At 35.4% G+C, this 23,561-nt stretch overlaps 1 protein-coding gene across 22 annotated transcripts in view; it reads right to left on the minus strand.

The window, feature by feature from the left end:
• The window catches only part of SWT1 (SWT1 RNA endoribonuclease homolog), a 109,973-nt gene that overhangs the window by 43,695 nt on the left and 42,717 nt on the right, over positions 1-23,561 (minus strand). For all 22 annotated transcript variants that reach the window (XR_014054358.1, XM_081492212.1, XM_081492207.1 and 19 more), the window contains 5 exons: positions 16,047-16,192; positions 14,054-14,217; positions 12,718-12,856; positions 8,565-8,713; positions 4,724-4,911 (listed from right to left, as the gene is read on the minus strand). Coding sequence is in view for 21 of the 22 variants with exons in the window: in XM_081492212.1 (XP_081348338.1) it covers positions 4,724-4,911; positions 8,565-8,713; positions 12,718-12,856; positions 14,054-14,217; positions 16,047-16,192 (786 nt within the window). In the remaining variant the exon portion in view is untranslated. The remainder of the gene's footprint in view (positions 1-4,723; positions 4,912-8,564; positions 8,714-12,717; positions 12,857-14,053; positions 14,218-16,046; positions 16,193-23,561) is intronic.

Consider the following 23,561-nt stretch of genomic DNA (forward strand, 5'->3'; position numbering starts at 1 on the left):
AAAAAATCAAAACATATGCTGTATAAGTTGCACACTGCCCCCCCAAAATTCATGTTCACCCACAACCTCAGAATGTGACCTTATTTAAAATAGGATTTTTGCAAATGTAAGTTAAGTTATAATGAGGTCATACTGGATTAGGGTAGACACTACCCTATGTGAAGACAAAGGCAGAGACTGGACTGGAGTGATATATCTACAAAAACTGCTGGCAGCTACTAGAAGCTGGAGACAGTCATGGAATAGATTCTCCCTCAGAACCTCCTAAAAGAGCCAACTCTGCAGACACCTGGATTTCAGACTTTCTAGTCTTCAGACTGTGACTGAATAAATTTCCGTCATTTTATTTTTCAACATTTTTATTGAAGTATAGTTAATTTAGAATGTTGTGTTCATTTCTGCTGTACAGCAAAGTGATCCAGTTATACATATACATGTACACTCTTTTTTTAATATTCTTTTCCATTATGGTTTATCATAAGATACTAAATAATAGTTTACTGTGCGATATAGCAGGACCATGTTGTTTATCCTTTCCTTATATCAAAGCTTACAGCTGCTAATCCCAGCCTCTTAAGGTGGTGCACAAGTGCTCTAGGGCTTCCCAGGTGGCTCAGTGGTAAAGAATCTGCCTGCCAAGCAGGAGACAAGGGTTTGATCCCTGGGTCAGGATGAGGAGGAGGAAATGGCAACCCACTCCAATATTTGTGCCTGGGAAATCCCACAGACAGAAGAGTCTGGCAGGCTACAGTGCAAAGGGTTGCAAAGAGTCAGACACAACTTAGCGACTAAATGCCACCACCGTAAGTACTCAGAGTACTTTTATATGAAAAATAGTGCATGGAGTCTACCACATTTTCAAATAAACATCTCTATGTGAAAGGCTCAAACATGAATATGTTGAGAAGTTCTACAGTGACTCTGGTACACAATCAGGCACAGGAAACAGTGAAGTAGGCTTTAAAAACTATACAATGATAAAGTAATTATAAGCATTTTTCATTTACTGAAGGACTATAATATAAAGTGTATTATCTAGAAATTAACAAGAGCTCTGTAACATCCAACACAAATCTATGTATATTATAGGTCAGTTCTAAAGTACATAAAGTATTCAAATGTTTTCTAAATGAAAGAAAGATGAAAATATCTTAAATATTGTTTTTGCTTTAATATTCTTTCGCTTAGTGAAAGGCAAAGGAGAAAAAGAAAGATATATCCATTTGAATACAGAGTTCCAAATAATAGCATGGAGAGAAAAGAAAGCCTTCCTCAGTGATCAATGCAAGAGAAATAGAGGAAAACTATAGAATGGAAAAGACTGGAGATCTCTTCAAGAAAATTAGTGATTCCAAGGGAGCATTTCATGCAAAGATGGGCACAATAAAGGACAGAAATGGTATGAACCTAACAGAAGCAGAAGATATTAAGAAGAGGTGGCAAGAATACACGGAACTATACAGAAAAGATCTTGATGACACACATAACCATGATGGTGTGATCACTCACCTAGAGCCAGATATCCTGGAGCGCAAGTCAAGTGGGCCTTAGGAAGCATCACTATGAACAAAGCTAGTGGAGGTGATGGAATTCCATCTGAGCTATTTCAAATCCTAAAAGATGATGCTGTGAAAGTGCACACTCAATACGCCAGCAAATTTGGGAAATTCAGCAGTGGCCACGGGACTGGGAAAGGTCAGTTTTCATTCCAATCCCAAAGAAAGACAATGCCAAAGAATGTTCAAACTGCTGCACAATTGCACTCTTCTCACAAGCAAGAAAAGTAATGGTCAAAATTTCTCCAAGCCAGGCTTCAACAGTATGTGAACTGTGAACTTCCAGATGTTCAAGCTGGATTTAGAAAAGGCAGAGGAACCAGAGATTAAATTGCTAACATCCGCTAGATCATCGAAAAAGCAAGGAAGTTCCACAAAAACTTCTACTTCTGCTTTATTGACTATGCCAAAGCCTTTGACTATGTAGATCACAACAAACTGGAAAATTCTTAAAGAGATGAATACCAGACCACCTGATCTGCCTCCTGAGAAATCTGTATGCAGGTCAAGAAGCAACAGTTAGAACTGGACATGGAACAACAGACTGGTTCCAAATCAGGAAAGGTGTACATCAAGGTTGCATATTGTCACCCTGCTAATTTAACCTATATGCAGAGTATGTCAAGCGAAATGCTGGGCTGAATGAAGCTGGAATCAAGATTGCCGGGAGAGATATCAATAACCTCAGATACGCAGATGATACCACCCTTATGGCAGAAAGTGAAGAAGAACTAAAGAGCCTCTTGAAAGTGAAAGAGGAGAGTGAAAAAGTTGGCTTAAAACTCAACATTCAGAAAACTAAGATCATGGCATCTGGTCCCATCACTTCATGGCAAATAGATGGGGAAACAATGGAAACAGTGACAGACTTTTATTTTCTTGGGCTCCAAAATCACTGCAGATGGTGACTGCAGCCATGAAATTAAAAGACCTCTCCTCCTTGGAAGAAAGGCTATGACCAACCTAGACAGCATATTAAAAAGCAGAGACATTACTTTGCCCTCAAAGGTCCATCTAGTTAATGCTATGGTTTTTTAAATAGTTCTGTATGGATGTGCGAGTTGGACCATAAAAAAAGCTGAGCACCAAAGAATTGATGTTTTTGAATTGTGGTGTTGGAGAAGACTCTTGAGAGTCCCTTGGACTCCCAGGAGATCCAACCAGTTAATACTGAAGGAAATGAGTCTTGAATATTCATTGGAAAAACTGATGCTGAAGCTGAAACTCCACCATTTTGGCCATCTGATGCGAAGAACTAACTCATTGGAAATGACCCTGATGCTGGGAAAGACTGAAGGCAGGAGGAGAAGCGGACGAGAGGATGAGATGGTTAGATGGCATCACCGACTCAACAGACCTAAGTCTGAGCAGGCTTTGGGAGTTGGTGATGGACAGGGAAGCCTCGTGTGCTGTAGTCCATGGGGTCGAAAAGAGTCAGACATGACTGAATGACTCAACTGAACTGAACTGAAATATTGTTTTAAACTATTTCAGTTTCAAAGTGATTATCTCTGTCTAGTATATACAACATTCTGCTAACAAGAATATATGATAAGCCACAACAATAAAAATATATTAAGACTGGACAAACAAACTCTTTGCTTTATATGAGATTACAAAATTTTAAATATTGTTTTCTTTACCTCACATGTCAGATATATAGTTATTTCTTTATTATAAAAGCCTATAATTTGTTTGAAAAAATTTTTAATTATAGTCAAGGACTAAAAATCAGTCCTAAATCTATAATTGGATGAGAAAAGATGTTTAAATGGAGTGCTAAGATCACTTTACTGCTCTTGTAAACAACTATAATGGATAGAGGCTCTTAATCCAAAATAACAAAATGGGCCCTCAAACCAAAATCATATTACAAGGCATACAGTATGATCGACATATTAGTTATATAAAGACTATGGGCTTGAGGAAAATTATGGAAGGGAGTGTTGGCCTACTTTAAAATCAGTTTTTTTCAATTATTTTTTAAGTTACTCCAGCAACCTATTTAAAGACCTACTCACAAATGGTCTCTATCTTTTCATTTTACTAAGACCAGAATACTTCATGTGTATGAAAGTAACAAAAGTATTACTCCATTTAAGGATTTATCTTTAAAAAAAATTTTACATGAATTTTTCCTAATCCAGACCAATGTTTTCTTTACATTATTTTGCATCTTATTTCTTAGAAGCCTTTGGATCCTGCTAATTTCTTTAGCCACTCCTGGTGACTATTCATTGGTTTTGACATGTTGGCAAATGATCTGACGTATTTGGCAATGATTCTCATCAGTTTCACATCTGAATCACCTAGACAGAAGCACTAGTTCATCTTCAGTCCTGAAGTGAAGTGAAAGTTGCTTAGTCTTGTCTGACTCTTTGTGACCCATGGACTACAGCCTGCCAGGCTCCTCTGTACATGGAATTCTCCAGGCCAGAATACTGGAGTGGGTAACTGTTCCTTCTCCAGGGGATCTTTCCAACCCAGGGACTGAACCCAGGTCTCTCACACTGCAGGTGGATTCTTTACCAGCTGAGCCACCATGGAAGCCCTGTGCTACTGAATTAGAATTTGTAACAAGAGAACCTAACTACATATATTTTTTACCCTCACCAGATAATTCTAAGCCCCCATTTAAGCAGCACTACCTCTAACGTATAATTTGACAAAAGGCCCTCATAAGATAATCTAGTACAAACTATATTGTTAAAGTCACAAACCAGGGCTTCCCTGGTGACTCAGTAGTAAAGAACCCACTTCCTGATGCAGGATACACAGGTTCCATCGATCCTTAATCCAGGAGAATCCCACATGCAGCGGAGCAACTGAGCCCGTGTTCGACAACTACTGAGCCTGTGCTCCAGAGCCTGGGAGCCACACTACAGAAGCCCATGCACCCCACATCCTGTGCTCTGCAAAAAAAGAAGCAACGAGAAGCCTGTCCATTGCAACTAGAGTAAGCCCTGCTCGTTTTAACTACAGAAAAGCCCTAGTAGCAACAAAGACCCAGCACAGCCAAAAGTGAATAAATACACAAAAAAAATTTAAAAAGAAAACTAAGACACTTTGTGGTTAAAAAAAAAAAATTTCACAACCCAAACACTATATAATGAACACTAGCAATAATGGAAAACCCTGAAACTCAAAAATTCTTGTTAATTTAGTACCTGTTTTGATACAGTGTAATCCAAACATTCTCTAGGATAGACCAGATTTCTTGATGTCTGTTGGGTTGGGGAGGATAAGAACTGGAGAAAACGGTGATTTCTTGGTTATCAGATTTCATCAGAGAATTATCTTCCTTGCTTTTACCCGGTGTATTTTTTGAAGGATTTTGCTTAAGTTTTGTCTTGACCTGGGGAAATAAGAATTACATAATATGCAGCTAGTCCTTCACTAGTGAGAGAGAAAGAATGCCAATTGTAGATTACAAATGTTCTGCCTTTCTGGGAAGTGCTATTTATTCTTTGTCCTTGATTATGTACAGAATATTACCAGAATAGAATTTTTTCTTTTCCATTTATATGAAACAGTATTTCCAATTTATTTATTACAGAGTATAGAAGTAGAATTCTACTTGTAAGGGATTAAGAAATAAGTAGCAAAGACATGGGAACAATGGTTATAGATTGCTCTTTTAAGAAGTTTGGTAGTTGATGGAAGGAGACAGTGCAGTAAATAGCATGACCAATAAAAGTATTTAAGAATAGATCTGAGCATATTTCTGAACAGTGTGAAAAAGCAATACTATTGATTCAAGTGATATTTTCTTAAAAAAACCTCCCTGGGGGAAAATATTAACTTAGGTGAAAAATATATATGATAGAATGGAAAAGTTTTTAACTATGAGTTTATTGAGTTTTTTGACTTGGCTCGTCTATAACATCTTTGTGAACTTAAATAAAATCACTCCATTTCTCTAGGTTTCCTTTGTTGATAAAAGTATGATTTCAAACATTAGCTTCATGGATTACTAGTTTCATGTTTATCAAATTTTAAAAAAAGGAAATTTCCAAAACTGTGAGTAACAACAATTGATAGTTACTGAGCATTTATTATGTATAGGAATTTTATAAGAACTTTATATCTATTTAGCGCATTTAATCATTACAATTACTCTATGAAGGAGATACTATGATTATCTACGTTTTATAACTGAAGCAAAGAAAGGATAAATAAGTTATACGGGGTCACACAGCTGGTAAGAGGCATGAACAGAATCTAACCTTTAGTAGTCGATGAATGTGGTTATATTCTCTCTCCAACTCATAAAGGTAATATTACCCTTTTATTTCTTTTCAGAAAGGAAGAAAACTGCCTATTTACATTAATTATGAACTTAATAAATACATATGAATGGAAATATGAATTTTGTTTTGAGATAAATGTTTAATCATCACATAATGCTTTTTCTCAGCTCTCAAACAGAAGTGTATGCAACATGCAAATAGACTGCTTTATCAAACACTTACATAGCACTTACTATGTGCTAGGCTCTACAAATATTAATTTAATTCTCATGACAGTTCTAAAGCAGAGATTATTATACTCTTTCTTATAAAAGAAGGGATTAAGGCTCTGAGAGGTTAAACAACCAGAAATTAAAAACACAGCTAGTCAGGATGAGAAGTCTGAGGCACATAAGTCTGAAGTTTATTAAAAAGACTTATTTTAAATATCCTATCATTCTGGAAGAGCAAGTCTTTTTTTATGATGTTAAAAGGTTCATAAGAGAAAAAATATACATCCTTTCCTCTATCCCATTTATATAAAAATCTGGAAAATGACATTACTTAACTTTCCATTTTGGTTTCTCAGAATCAAATGAATAATGAATATTCCTCTTTTCCTGATTTTCTACACTTGGTAAATTAAGATAAGGGTTTTTTTTTTGTTTTTTGTTACAGTTACTATACTTAGATATTCTATTCCTGGAGGTAATCTATTTCTTTTTGTTGTTCAAGTTAGTGACACATAACTAAGTATTCAGGTCATAAATCAAATGCATTCTACAAAATAACTGCTATTGAAAGTGCATTTTAAAAGCCCAAGCTAAATCACAATGTTCACTGACTTAGACAATGAATTGTTTCAAACACGAAAATAAAGCAATACTTGAAAGCTCTAATTGTGGAAATAACACAAGTTGTTTCAAACAATCAGACTAATACTTAATGTTGAGGGAAAAGCACTAAAGAGAATACTAGATTTTTTTGTCCCTTGTCTTCTTGAATCTCTTGCTAATGTGACAACTAGAAAATAAGGATCCAAGAATAAATAACTTACTAAATAACAAGCCAACATGTTTACAAGTAGGCAATATATAACAGGCATACCATTATGCCACAAACAACACTACATTTTAATATCAAACTTTTCATGGAAGAAAACTCCCATCGCTAGGTTTCCAACTGGTAAAAGAATCCTGATATTATTTTTATCTCAATCATTCCTAAGTTTTTTACTCTCAACAATTTTAATTCAAAGGCTGCTAAGACTGTGAGTATCCTAAACTTTCCATCTTGTTCACCATGGTTGTTTCACTAAAGATGGGGTTTTAAGGCTCAGTTCTGTGAGGGAAAGGATAATGTGTTCTTCCCTACACAATTCAGTTATAATACTCAAGCTGCAACTCCTAAATTCCCAGGCCCATTCTTCCCTACTAAAGATTCTAAAAGTCACACTTGCCATTTAAAAAAATAAGTACCTATGTTTTGGTCATCTTAAACCAAAAGATTATTCACCCCTTAATCAATTCTTTCCTCAAGAAATAACATATATTTCCTGTTAGTTTATCAAAAAGATGCTTCTTTTAGTCTTAAGAAAGTTAAATTCTTTCCTCAGTAACTATGACTAAGTTTAGTATCATCTAATCCTTTCATTACTTCATAGGTACTGGGGCCTATGTTACCAGAAAAAAACCACAGAGGAAAACCTGGCCAATTCAATAGCTCAAAGGAAAAAAAGATATCTCACACACACACACACACACACACACACACACACACACACACACATTAGATGAAAGTATCATTGATATCTAACGATGTAATTGTGATGCTGAGTTTTTTGAACTGTTTCAGGCATATAAAGTGACCTGAATTTTCTAGATTTGAAATTAGAAGACTCTAAAAATACAGTATTACTAGGGACAAAACTCACATAGTTATTCTAAAGGGACAAAAAGGCATCAGTGCTAGGCAGACTGCATAAGAATCACATGAAGAGACCTGTTAAAAAATTGATAGGTCAACTGGCAAAGTTTGAATACGGTGTGCAGGTTAGATAATTGGATTATGTCAATATTAATTTCCTGATTACTTATACTAGTTATATAAGATATCCTTACTCATTAGGAAATATATATATGGAAATATTCAGGGGTAGAAGGGGATAATATCTGCAACATACTCTTAACTAGTTCAGAAAAAATATTCTGGATAGGTAAGTAGACTGGTAGGTAGAAGACAGAAAATAATAGAAGCAAATGTGATAAAAGGTTAACATTGGGAAATGGGGGTAAAGGACACATATGAAAATTCTTTATGTTACTCTTGTAATTTTTTTGTAAGTTTGAAATTATTTCAACATAAAACATGAATCAAGAACAAAAACACTTCTGGGCACCACTGACAGAAATTTTACTCAGTAAGGGGCATGGCATCTGCATGCTTAAAAAAATTTCTGAAGTATTTTGATGCATGCTGTGATCCACTCACTGGTCAGGAGCACTGAAAAATGAGTAGTCAAGCAACAATGCATAGTTCTCTTCTATTCATAAATGAAACAATGTGAAATCCCAACAATTGCTGTGACACTGCTTCTGTAGGAGTATGAGTGTTTTATAACTTGTAATAAGGATGGTTCAGTCTCCATTCAATTCACTTAATATTTACTTAATGCTTGTAGCATGTTAGAGTAAGTTAAATGTCTTACCTACTGTTGTCTGATAAATACATTCTTATAACATATATGATTACTCTAAACGTCATTCTAAAGGTATCTTACCTCTGCAAATGTTTGGAGTAGTTTGTTTACTTGAGCAAAGGCCTGTGGAAGAATACCATCATAATTTGACCTTGTACTGAAAGCATGTAGCAAACTTTTAGAATCCTGAAGCAGGAATTTCACTGTTGTAAAATCCACTGCTTTGTTAGCTGGTAACAGAAAATTAAAAAGGAAAAAATATGTAAGAATGAGTATACAACACAAAAATGCTTTTGGAAAATCAATCTAATAATAATTAAGAAATTTAAGGAGAGTACACATTTACATCTACAGGCTCGTAATTTATCTCTCTGATGTAAAAAGCCATAATGAGACTTAGTTTTAGACAAAGTTCTTGGAGTTGATTCTGGCATTCTGTGAAGCTGGCCTTCCATATCCATAAGTTTTCACATGTACAGTTTCTATCAATTATAGATCAAAAGTATTTGGGGGAAAAAAGTTCTATAATGTTCCAAAAAGGAAAACCTGAATTTGCTGTGCACTGGGTACCTATTTACACAGCATTTACATTGTATTAGGTATTTACAAGTAATCTAGAGATGATTCAAGTATATAGGAGAATATGTGTAAGTTATACACAAATACTATGCCATTTTATACAAGGGACTTGAGCATGGAGAATTCTGCTATCCTCAGGGGTCCTGGAACCAATTCCCGGTGGGTACTGAGACTATATTCAGATTCCAAAATTTCCCTCAAAAAGGTCAACCTCAAAGTAAAAGTGAAATGCACAAGTTACTATATACAAAACAGACAAATAACAAGGTCCTACTGTATAGCATAGGAAACTATATTCAATACCTTTCAATAAACCACAATGTAAAGAATATGCATATAAATGTATCTGAATCATTATGCTGTATACCAGAAACTAACATGATATTATAAATCAACTATATTCCAATTATACTTCAATTCTTAAAAATTAAAAGTAAAATGAAAGAATGTTATACTCTTCAGAAGACATAATCACCAAACAAATCTGAGTTAAACTACAGATTTTCAAAACTGAGGTTGTTTGTATACAGACTACTCTTGAGACATCAGAATGTCACATTTTGGTGGTAAGCACTTAAATTATATGCAGTACCTTTCATAATCAACTCAGTTATCATGTAGTGATTTATCTTCAAATTCCATCTCATGAAATATAACACCAGATTTATTGAAAATGTGTTCTCTCTGGACATAATATAATTTCAGCGAAAAATAAACAACTTGGGTTAACAGTGAAAGTGAAGTGAAGTCGCTCAGTCGTGTCCGACTCTTCGCAACTTCATGGACTATAGCCTACCAGGCTCCTCAGTCCATGGGGTTTTCCAGGCAAGAATACTGGAGTGGGTTGCCATTTCCTTCTCCAGGAGATTTCCCCACCCAGTGATCGAACCCCGGTCTCCTGCATTGTAGACAGATGCTTTAATTTTTCCCACTGAAATTAGCAAAGTGAGTTAATCTACAGGTAATAATTTAAAGATGTAACATTTTTGTCTCAAGTAACTAAACTTGCTTACATTAAATTCTCAAACCAATTAGGAGAAGTGGTGACAATAATTTCAAAGATTCAAAGTTATGAACAATGAAGTTAAACAATTTTCTAATGTTACCAAAATTCAGAATAGAAAAAATTATCTTTATTATTAAGATAGAATACTGCATAATAGTTTTCAAAGGTATTTACAATAACCATAGTGCAATGTGTTTGCTTTGTTTTCTTTTAGGTTCATAGCTGTAGAAATTATTCTGAAACACTGGCACTATGAGTTAAAAAAAATAGTTTTTCTGTATAACTTACATAACAAATATTTGCTTGTGAAATACTGAAAGGTTAAATGAAAATAAAAAGTGGATTTTCATAATTAATTACTCAATATTCTGAAATTCTGATCTAATGTGATGGTTACAGCCAAGCTTCTGGCTACCCTTTTATCAAGCAAACAGTGCATCTCCTTACGAAACACTTTCAGTTATTTTTAAAATCAATGACTAGTTCAAATTCCTGTGGGAAAATTAGAGATAAGAGATGCTACAGAGGACAGAAAGGAGGTAAATCTCCTCAGAGCAAGCAGCTGGGCACAACTTCTTTTAATGGTGCTTCTCCAGTGTAGTCTATGTTTGATAGGGCTGAACTCCTTGAATTAATCATTTTATTTCATCTTAAAAGAATTCTTTACTAAAGATCAAGGCAAAAGTATAATGTCAGTGATCAATTCAGTACCCAGACAAAGCATAAAAGAAATCTACAAGGCTGAAATAATTTAATGTTTATATAAGGTCAATAATTATTTAGGTTAAAATTAATATGGACAATGAAGTCAGAAAAAGCTACTACTCATTTTCTACATAATTTCCTATGAATTGATCTAAAGCGACATGCTTGGTAGGTACAGTAAGTTAAGCACACGTAAAATTCAACAGCTGTGGATACTATTAACAGATTATAAACAAAATTACCTGTAATTTTTTTCTAATTCAAAATTATTTTAGATTAGAGCAGAAGGCATTTTTATAATTCTATTACATATCATTCACAAGTCAGTAAACATTAGGCATTGGATTCTTCTAGATCAAAGATCAATAAATTATGATTACACAATAATCCTCCAGATGAGTTTTTAACAAAAGGAGTGGTCATATCTCTTCACTTCTCATTATTAGAGAAAAATAGAACTACTGACTTATAAGCTCCATATAAACACAAAAAAACTGCCCAGCCCTGGAAAACAGACAAATGGAAGATGGCAACTAGATATCCCAGTTTTGAAACCAAATCTTATTTAAGATCACACATGGTTTATGGACTTCCTCTTTTGACAGAAGCAATGAAATTATGTCCCTAGTAAAACATATGAACACTGTTTCTATATATCTTTTAAAATGCTTTGAAAACATGTCCAATATGTCATTCCTTAATAATAATATCCCTAATAAATATTTTCTAGTTAAAGTCAATGCCTGGAAAGTGTATCTTTATTTTAAAAATCAGTAACTTTAAAAAATAAATATTCATGCAACACCTACTACATATATGCCATAAAGTATTGATTAGGAACTTTAAGTTCCCTGGGGAAATTTATAAAGATATAAAACATTTTCAGAGCTTACACTTCAGGGGAAAAGAGAAGTGGTATATCCGTCATAGAATGTTTTTGTTTTATCTTAGTTGCCAGGAAGCTTAGTGCTAAAATCTGTGTTTAAGTGCTGCAATAATTGTTTGCACATGTTTTATAGTAAAACTATCTCTTTTATTCTTCTTCATTACCTGGCTCTTGTATCTTTAAGCCTAACTTAAACCCTCTTGTACTCACGTGGTCATTTAAAGGCCCATCTATACTCAGTTATTTTTAAAAAATAGACAGAATATAATTAATACATAAAATGATCACTTTATGTTAGGAAGATCTAACTGAACATCCTAATAACGGTTTATACTTTCCTTTTTAAAGGTACAGCAAAAGAAATGGAGTTGTTCCCTCTGGACAAAACATTTAATCTCTCAAAGCTAGTTCCCTTAATGATAAAACACAGACTTTAATAATATTGATTTAGTTGCTAAGTCATGTCTGACTCTTTTGCGACCCCATAAACTGTAGCCCACCATTAGATTGGTGCTTTTCACATCTTCCGCTTCTTAGCAGAAAAACTTTTTCTTTTTTAACCACACACAGAATCTCTCTACATAAATAAATAAAAGAAAGCTGAATGGCTAAAGTTGGGGTTGAAGGCCAAAGGCCCACTATTATCAGGCTCCCCATCAACCTTTCCACCCCTAATCTCTGGCAACTCCAGAAGCACTTCAAGAAGGTTCTGCGTGATACAGTTTAAGAACTACCAACTAAGTGGTTGATTCTAGTCTCTTGTGGTTCTAAAATTCATTATGCACCAAAGCCAAAGGATTCCTATCCTTAACCATGTATTTTAAGTACAAATCTTGATAAACTGTTTGAACATCAAAAATGATACAATGAACAGTCACAATCTCTGTGAACTCCATCCATTCATCTAGCTGTCATAAATTTCCTTAAGAAATTAAAAATGTAAATGGTTAAGAACTAACTGAAAACTTTTTTATTAATTCATCTTCACATTCCATGGAATATATCTATTATTCTGACTTTAATATAACACTTCCAAAGACAAAATGAAAGATTCAAACCTTTACAGAGATTTTCATATAGACTCTCAATGGTTAACAGCAAGTTCTTTTCCATAACTAATCCAAATACAGCCAACCAATGTTTTCTAAAGCACTGTAATAAATGTATTAGAGTCCATGGAGGTTTCAAGTACAGCATCTAGAGAAAAATAGCATTATTGATGTATTTATTATTCTGTTATTTAAAAGTACCTATTTAGGAATTCCTACATAGATTTCTAGGCAAAACATAATTGAATTCTTCTTAAACTAAAAGATGTTTTATTAAAAGCCAGTCACAATCTTAAAACACCTATCCTACTGAAAACTGCTTTTATAAAATTCACATTAGTATTAATACTTATAGTTTCAGAAACTATGTGTGCCAAAAGAAAGCATAGTTTTAATCAGAAACTCTACAGTTCTATTCAGCAAAAGTTGTCATCTTCCTTTCAACATGGTCATTTCTACAACAAAATCAATCTAATTTCCTAAAACTAGAGAAAAACATCTATACAGAAAAAAATTTTCAACTATAATTGACACTTGCTACACTCCTATAAAGATATGTTTATAAAGAAAACTCATCATTAAGTACTACAAGATGTCAGTACATCCTTTCTTCAATCATTCATATGCAATCACTTTATTAGACTCTATTATGAAATCTAATTTACGTCAACCTTCCTAGAAGGATCTGATCGTTCTTCAACATCTTGGTTTAACACTTGATGATATAGTCAAGCCACACTGACAAATATTAGAATCTCACTGAATATCTGGGATAGATACAATTGATAGGGAATAAACTTCCTCCTAATGATAAATGTGAATAGCAAACAAACATTAAACTAAGAAGGTCACTATTCCCAAATGTGATGTTTACTTATTACAGAAAAGATGTGAATCTAAAGAAAATTCAAAGTATTTTACTAATACCAAATTTACACTCTGATTCTCAAACTTACATCACATAAGGCACAATATACACTTCTTTTTCTGAGTACATGTTGCTAAGTACATATTCCTTATACTAGACATTTTGACTCAAATAAACTAAAAATGAGACATTTTTTTTCAAGTTAAGCTCCATGGAGGAAATGTGTCTGACAAATGGTAGACACACAATAAATATTTGTTCACTGAAAAAATGAATGATAAAAAATAGTCCTAATCTTTAGGAAATGTCCATCAGTTAGTTTTTAAAGTTATTCCAAAAACTTCAAGAAAAATATTAATGTGATATCAATTATTACAATCAAGCTTATATATTTTATACAAATAGTACTTCTTAAAATAAGGCAACAAATCTTTAGCAATAAAAAAGAAATCTTTAACTAAGTGTTCAAATAATCACCTCCATCCAAAGGTTTCCAAAAGCAAATTTCATTTCTGTTTCTAATATTGAAGATAAAGCTGTTCCAAGAGATCTTTCGAGATCAGATACAATGCTTTCAAGTAGAACGGGCAGTCCAGAGTTTGTAGATTCTTCCTCACAGCTCTCCTCCAAAGGTGTTGTTTCTTCAAAACAAATAGTTACAAGCTTTATTTAGGACATTAATAGTAAATATTTTACATATACAATTAGTATTTGGCCATAAATAATAAACATTTAATGTATATAATTAGTATTTGAATCTAGAGAACAAATGAATATTTTTAAAACAAGATTTTGGGGAGTTCCCTGGTGGGCTACTAGTTAGGATCCAGGCTTTCACTTGCCCTGGCCCTGGTTCGATCCCTGGTCAGGGAACTCCTGCAAGCCACGTGGCATGGCCAAAAATAAATAAATAAAGAGTATTTAGAAATATTTAGTATAGCTGTTTTAGATGCAATACCTATTACATTAGTAAAAGTATTTAGAAATATTTAGTATAGCTGTTTTAGATGCAATACCTATTACATTAGTAAATGCTTCTTGACAAAAGGCAATGAAATGTTTTTACTAAAATAGAAATTTGAAAGAAAAAAAGAAATTTGAGAAATGTATATATTTTAACCTTTCATTATTTAAAAAATTAAAAATTAAAATAATTCTTTACATCTGTTAATATTTATAATAGAAAACCAAGAACTATGGATCAAAATGTGTTTACTTCCAAAAATCATAAACATAACTCACATCAATAAATTGTCTTGAAAAGACTAGAATCTCTGACTTAACTACCTATATACCTTCACCTTCTAATATTAGTTTTGATTATTTTCATTTATATTATTTCATTATAATTACTATTTTGACACCTGCAAACTGTAATTTCTTTATGGCAAAATTCAAAATATTAAGGGGATTATCTCTATGAATATGAAGTAAAAATTTAAAATGTCAGTAATACAATGAGCAAATCAAAAGCATATTTCCCTTAAAAAACTATAAACTAGAATATTCTGTAACTGCCTCCAAAGGCCATTTAGAATATCATGACAAAGGAAATTTTATTACCAAAAAAGTCAAATAAGCAGCAAATAAGTAGCATATATTCAAATATGAATATATGAAGCATATGCATATGCTATTCAAGACTTCAATAATTATTTTTCCCTCACAAGGAAATGGTGAGATGTTTTTAAATAATATGTATATTAGTTTAAATTTAAAAACACTACTACTAGAGTCCCTCAAGTCTCTCTGTTACTGTTTTACTATGTTAATAGAAAGTTATGAATATGAAACTAATTTTAAGAATAAATTATTTTCCCTACCTCAAATGGATATTTCTTATAGCTACTATTAATTTAAAAGGTATCCTTTGTGAAAGAAAAAATAGGATGCACATGGTGATTACAAATATATAAAAATGTATATGAGTGTACAGACAAAAATTCAAATTAGTTTGTAAAAGTATGAGACCCGAACCACGCAGTGTCCGGTGCAGCCGCGGAAATGCAGCACTAGTGTCGTGGAGCCTGTCGTTAGGTATGTCAGGCGTGATCTGCACTCCAGTGCAAGCCTAACTTGTACAGGGCCAGTGGCACAATGGATAACGCATCTAACTACGGATCAGAAGATTCTAGGTTCGATGCCTGGCTGCCTCGGGGTATACTTTTTGTCATGTCTGGGCTTGATGTTAACAGGGTGTCCTTAGAAAGGACTCTGGTGAGAAGGGTAAATGTCTCAAATCTTAAAAAAAAAAAAAAAATATATATATATAGAAGGCAATAGTGTATGCTTTTTCTTGGATCACCATTATAATATTCATTCATTTCTACCATTTATGTGCCAGCAAATACTCCAAACAATGCTTCTTTAAATGTACAAAATAAAAATTTACTATTAATTCCAACTGTTGTCAATATTCTTAGTACACAAAATAAGATATACTTCTAATTATTTGTAGTAAGAATACTACCTGCTTTCAATTGTTGTTTAGATATACAAGGCTGATGACATACATCTGTGTTCAGAGATAAGTTTAATAACTCTGCACTCAATTCTTCTTTACTGAGTGACTTCACACCACTTATTAGGCCTTTGTTTCTTAAATTTCTATCATCCCTAGGTTGGATTAGGAGGAAAAAATATTTTATTTTTTATAAGACAAATCACATGGCAACTAAAATCACATGGAATCTAATCAGAGGCTGATGATTCTCAGTACATATATTAACAAAGGATAATTTTTTAATGCAGAAGATAAATTATCATACACTAGAGTCATATCATCTTAGCTTTTGAGAATAATTATTATAATTATTTTGTTACATATTGTTATTATTGTTACATAGTGAATGTTTTCCTGGAACTATGCTAAGCGCTTTACATATATATCAATCCATTTAATTCTCACAACAGACTTCTTAGGTAGGAGTGGTACTAATTTTTATCCCCATTTCACACATAAGAAACTGAAGTATAAAAAGGTTAAGTAACTTGTCCAAAGTTATACCCGGTAAGTGGGAGGTGGATTTGAACACAAGAATACGATCATCCCAAGAAAAATAAACATTAAGAGCCATAATAAAATAAATGATTTACACCCGGTAGGCAATTACAAATTTATTTAGAGTGGGCCTAAGACAAATGATGTGAATTTGCCATATGCTGAAAGAAGCCAGGATGATTAGAAATAGTGGATAAGACCAGTTTAAGTGGCTACAGATAAAGTCAAGGACATTAATAAATGAAAAGAGATTTAACGGCTTCAATGCAGAAATGACATCAGATCTGTGTTTAACAAATTGTTGTTCTTGAGACTAGTAGGCTTCCAGCTTCTGTTAATGGCAAAGTAGCTTGGTCAGACTAATTTCCCATAGAATTAGAAAATTTAGACCAAAAACAACAACAAAAAAGGCAACAAAACAAAACCTATTTGAAGGCACTAAAGAGCAATATAATGAAGGTAGAAGGTGGAGGGGAATCTACACTCAAGACACAGACACTGCAAAGGTTAAGAGCACACTTTTCTATCTTTTTGCCTGAGGGCATTCCCCAACTCATCAATGCTTCAGGACAGAAAGTCAGAGCCTTTGTGGCTTGAAATGTCAGAAGGCAATGTTAGGTAGCACAGGCCAAAACATACAGACAGTTAAGGGGGAAACTAAAGAAGGCAGGAAATCACAGAGTTGAGTCTTAAAATCTGCATATAAATTCAACCCAGAAAAAGAGCAATATACTTCCAAGAGACAAAGTAATCAACAGAACCAGACTCAGATATGACACAGACAGACAGTTGAAGCTATCTGACAAGAAATTTTAAAGAATTTAGATTAACGTGTTAAAGGCTCTAATGGAAAAGGTGCACGCATGCGTGCTAAGTCTCTTCAGTCGTGTCCAACTCTGTCACTTTACGCGTTGTAGCCTGCCAGGCTCCTCTGTCCATGGGATTCTCCAGGCAAGAATACTGGAGTAGGTTGTCAAGCCCTCCTCCAGGGGATCTTCCCCACCCAGGGATCGAACCCATATCTCTTACAGCTCCTGCTTTGGCAGGTGGGTTCTTTACCATTAGCGCCACCTGGGAAGCTCAACAAAAAAGGTGAACAGCATGTAAAATCAGAAAGAAATTAAAAATGCCTTCAATAAGCTCCTCAGTAGACTCAACACAGGTGAGGAAAGACCAAACGTTAAGACACGTCAAAAGAAATTACCCAAACTGAAACAAAAGAGAAGAAAATGTTAAAAATATATATATAAGAGCTGTTGGACAATATCAAATAGTCAGATATACAGGCATGTATTAGCTGTCTATTGGGTGTGTAACAATTTATCCCCAAAACTTAGTAGTGTGAAAAAAACATTTATTATCTCACACAGTTTCTAAAAGTCAGGGATCTGTGAGCAGCTTGACTGAATGGTTCTGGCTCAGGGTATCTCACAAGGTTGAAGCATACTATTCCCCAGTGTTGCAGTCACCTCATGATTTAATTGGTGCTCATTCATGTAGCTGTTGGTAGGGCTTAGCCCTTCACTGGCCTTTGGCTTGAGGCTTCAGTTTCTCACCATGTGGGCATCTCCACAGAGTTATTCACAGCATGGAGTTTACTTCCCCAGAACAAGTGATCCAAAAGAAAGAAACAAGAGTATGCCCAAAAAGGAAGTGCCAGTCTCTCATAAACTAATCTTAGAAGTGACATACCATCACTTCTGATGCATGCTATCTGTCACACAGACAACCAACCCTGGTACAATGTAGGAGAGGACTGCACAGGGAATTAACACTGAGAGGCATAGGAGTTCCCCGGTGGTCCAGTGGTTAGGACTCTGCACTTCCATTGCAGAGGGCCTGGGTTTGACTCCTGATTGGGTAACTAAGATCTTGCAAGTGATACAGTGCAGCCAAAAAACAAAAACAAAAAGATACCAAGAGGCAAGAAATCACTGGAATCATCTTGGAGGCTGACTACTACAATGTATTAATACATTAATTCTGTAATACCAGAAGGAGAAAAGAGGGAATGGGGCAGAAGAAATATTAAATATTTAAAGAAATAATGGCTGAGAATTTTCCAAAACTAAAAAATGAACACCAAACCATAGATCCAAGAAGCTCAGAGAACATCAAGCAGAATAATTTCCTCTCCTCTACCACAAGAATACAGGTTTCCCAGGTGGCTCAGTGGTAAAGAATCTACCTGTCAATGCAGGAGACACAGGTTCAATACCTGGGTTGGGAAGATACCCTGGAGGAGGAAATGGCAACTCACTCCAGTATTCATGACTGGAAAATCCCATGGACAGAGGAACCAGGCAGGCTACAATCCATGGGCTCACAAGGGGTTGGACATGTCTGAGCAACTGAGCATGCCTGCTTGGATCACAAACATACACACAAACACGTGGTACATCTGATAAAGACTGCTAAAAACAAACTGCTAAAAAAAAAGACAAAGAAAAAATCTTGAAAGCAATGAGAGGGAAAAAAAAAGACCAAAAGAACATTACACACAGAGGAAGAAAATATTTATAGCAGACTTCTCATCAAAAATCAAACAAGTTAGAAGAAAATGGAGTGATACCTTTAAAATACTCAAAGAAACAGAAAAAACAAATCAACCCAGAATTGCATATCCAGTAAAAATATCCTTCAGAAATAAATGAGAAATAAACACACTGTCAGACAAACAAAACCAGAAAATTCACTGCCAACATACTGACACATGTAAAAGTTGTTTAGGCAAAAGGAATATGACCAGAAATCTGGCACCAGACAGAAACTTGGATTCAAAAAAAGAAATAAAGAATGCTAAAAATGGAATGCAAGATAAAAACATTCACTTTCTTATTTTTAATTCCTTTAAATGGTAAATGGATGAAGCAAAAATATTACAAAGTACTGTGCTATTGTTTCTGTAAAAGTAAAATATATAATAATGATAGCAAAATGGATGGGGGGAGAAATTCAAAGTATATTAAAATAGTTATACTACACATGAAGCAATATAGTGTTATTTAAAGACAGACTTTGATCAAGTAAAGATGTATATTATGAACACTAAGGCAACCATTATAAAGTTTTTTTTCAAAAAGGTACAAAGTCAATAATGGAGATAAAATGGCACCACAGTTAATCCAAGAAAAAAAAAGGAAAAGGAAGAAAAGAATAGCTGAACAAATAAAAAATAATTAGCAAAATGGTAGATTCTGATCGGACCAATTAAATGTGAACAGTAGAAACTCACCAATTAGACAGAAATTGTCAGAATGGAAAAAAGAAAAGTATCAATTATATGCTATCTACAAAATACTTTAATATAAAGATATAGATAGGTTAAAAGTAAATGGATAAAAAAGATATATATTATAAATACAAAGCAAACAACATTGGAATAGTAATATTAATACTAAACAAAGGAAACTTCAGAATTAGGAATATTATCAGGAACAAAAAATGAGATTAGATAATAAGAAAGGTGTCAATTCTCCAAGAAGACTATCCTAAACGTGTACGCCTCTGACAACAGAGCTTCATAATTCACGAAGTAAAACAAACAGAATGGAAAGGAGAAGCAAACAAATCAATAAATTACAGTTGGGAAATTCAAGACTCCTCTCTCAGTAATCATAAAATAAGCAGACAGATAATTATTAATATTAAGGTTATAGAAGACCTAAACAACACTATCAACAAACTTGACCTATATGAAATTTATAGAATATGCAAGCCACAAGAGCAGAATAAATTCTTCTTAAGAGCACATAAAACATTCACTAAGTTAAGACTTTTTTCATGGCCACAAAAACAAGTTTAACAAATTTAAAGGAACAGAAATCATATAAATTATGTTCTCAAGTCATATAACAGAATTAAAGTATAATCAATAACAAGAAGATAACTGGAAAATTTGCAAATATTTGGAGTTAATTGCACCAAATATCTAAAAAACCTATAGGTCAAAAGGAAATCAAAAGGGAAATTATAAAAGATTATTTTCTTTATTTTTTGGCTGCACCACATGGCTTGCAGGATTAGCTCCCTTACCAGGGATCAAACCCCAGCCCCAACTGGGAAAGCACTGAGTGTTAACTACTAGATCAGACCACCAGGAATGCAAATTATAAAGCATATTAAATTGAATTTTTAAAAAAATGTATCAAAATTTGTGAAATGCAGCTAAGGCAGTGCTTAAAGGGAAATTTACAGAAGTCTCAAATAAATTATCTTAGCTTCCACCTTAAGGAACTAGAAAAAGGGCACAAAACGGGCATGAGCGCATTTTCTGGGGTAATGGAAGTGTTCTGTGTATCAAGAGGGACATGGGGCTACAACCAGGGTATCCATTGTCACACTGTATAGTTAAGATTTGGGCATTTTAACATTATACAGCTTGCCTCAACATAAAAAGAACTGTATAAAAATTATCATATTGTAGCACAGGGAGTTAAATAAGTACGGTGACAATATACAGCCTTGACGTACCCCTTTTCCTATTTGGAACCAGTCTGTTGTTCCATGTCCAGTTCTAACTGTTGCTTCCTGACCTGCATACAGGTTTCTCAAGAGGCAGGTCAGGTGGTCTGGTATGCCCATCTCTTTCAGAATTTTCCACAGTTTATTGTGATCCACACAGTCAAAGGCTTTGGCATAGTCAATAAAGCAGAAATAGATGGCTTAAAGCTCAACATTCAGAAAACTAAGATCACGGCATCCGGTCCCATCACTTCATGGGAAATAGTTGGGGAAACAGTAGCTGACTTTATTTTTCTGGGCTCCAAAATCACTGCAGATGGTGATTGCAGCCATGAAATTAAAAGATGCTTACTCCTTGGAAGGAAAGTTATGACCAACCTAGATAGCATATGAAAAAGCAGAGACATGACTTTGTCAACAAAGGTCCGTCTAGCCAAGGCTGTGGTTTTTCCAGTGGTCATGTATGGATGTGAGAGCTGGACTATAAAGAAAGCTGAGCGCCGAAGAATTGATGCTTTTGAACTGTGGTGTTGGAGAAGACTCTTGAGAGTCCCTTGGACAGCAAGGAGATCCAACCAGTCCATCCTAAAGGAGATCAGTCCTGGTTGTTCATTGGAAGGACTGATGTTGAAGCTGAAACTCCAATACTTTGGCCACCTCATGCGAAGAGCTGACTCACTGGAAAAGACCCTAATGCTGGGAAAGATTGAGGGCAGGAGGAGAAGGGGACAACAGAGGATGAGATGGTTGGATGGCATCACCAACTCGATGGACATGGGTTTGGGTGGACTCCGGGAGTTGGTGATGGACAAGGAGGCCTGGCTGCTGCGGTTCATGGGGTCACAAAGAGTCAGACACAACTGAGCGACTGAACTGAACTGAGCACAGGGAGTAGATGGAAATATAAGGTAATAGAACTGTAGAAACTTGATAATTATTGTAGGTGGGTACTTAGAAGTTGATTAACTCTTCTTCACTTTGAAAGTTGTTGAAATTCTTCATAACAAAACTTTTTAAAAATTAAAAATACCATTATTACTTTTTTGAAAAATAAATGAAGGAGAATATAGAAGTAGAAAGCATAATGGGTCTTAGAGAAGAAAAGGAAGAGAAAAAATAACATCACTTGAGGTAGGATGGTGGCAGAGTAGGTAAAGAAAAGAAGACCACACAAGACCTGCTATTTGCCTGACTAAAGATTATGAAGGAAAGGCAGAAATAAAAAATGTCTCCGAGGTTTCTGGCTTCAGCAAAATGGGTAGAAGATGGCCTTTTTTATTCAAATGGAGAACAGTTTAGAAGGAAAGATCAGGAGTTCATTTTTGGAGATGGCAGATTTCAGATGTCAATGAGACATCCAAACAGATATTAAATAAGTAGATGAATATATTAGTCTAGAGTTTAGAAGAGAGATGTGGACTGGAAATATTAAGTGGAGGTTGATGGCCCATACTTAAGATTAAAAATATGAGTAAGGTGGAGGCGGGGCTAAGATGGCGGAGGAATAGGACAGGGAGACCACTCTCTCCTCCACAAATTTATCGAAAGAACATCTGAACGCTGAGCAAACTTCACGAAACTACTTCTGAAGGCTGGCAGAGGACGTCAGGTTTCCACAAAGACAGCGCATTATCTTCAAAAGAGGTAGGAGAAATTATAAAAGATAAAAAGAGAGACAAAAGAGTTAGGGACGGAGACCCGTCCCAGGGAGGGAGTGGTAAAAGAGGAGAAATTTCCAAGCACCAGGAAACCCTCTCACCGGCAGGTGTGGGGAAAGATTTCTTATCTCGGAGGGCAACGTAACTGGGAGGAAAAAATAAATAAAACCCACAGATTACGTGCCTAAAGCAACTCCCAGCAAGGAACCCCAGACGCTCGCATCATCCGCCACCAGCAAGTGGGGGCTGAACGGAGAGGAGCGGGCGGCACTGCCTAGGGTAAGGACCAGGCCCGAGTGCCCTGAGGGCAATCTGAGGGAGCTAACATGAGATAGTAACCTAAACTGTGGGACAGCCAGAGAGAGAGAACTATCCCGCAAAAAGCCCAACTCTAAGGCACTGCCGGCCCGCTCACAGAACAAAGCACTGAGCGATACCAGAGGAGAGCTAGCCGGCTGCGAACCGCCCCATCCCCCGCCGGACACAGCAGGCAGGCGGGGCCAGCCAGAGCCGGAAAGGGGCAAACTCGGCCCCAGAGAGGGCACCCCCTACCAAACTGCAAACAGGCTCCCAGTTTCTAAGCAAAGACTGCCTGAGATCCCGGAGGGTCGACAGCCACCGGGAGGGTCGCAGTCAGAGACCAGCTCCCCAGAACCGACACAAAGCACACCGGAGCCGGGCGCGCCCGTAAACCGAGGCGGGGACCAGGGAGGTGATAAGCCGCACCGCCCCAACAGGGGAGAGTGCGCTCGCCAAACTCCTGGCCGCCTGAGCAGCTCCGACCGGGAACGGCACAAGCCGCGGGCGAAACCGAGTCTGCGCCTTTGTGGAGTAACCGGGAGCCTGAACCTGAGCGGCTTAG

This window comes from Giraffa tippelskirchi, chromosome 5 (assembly GCF_054371585.1).
Source record: "Giraffa tippelskirchi isolate mGirTip1 chromosome 5, T2T-mGirTip1v1.2.pri, whole genome shotgun sequence".
NCBI classification, from domain to species: Eukaryota; Metazoa; Chordata; class Mammalia; order Artiodactyla; family Giraffidae; genus Giraffa; species Giraffa tippelskirchi.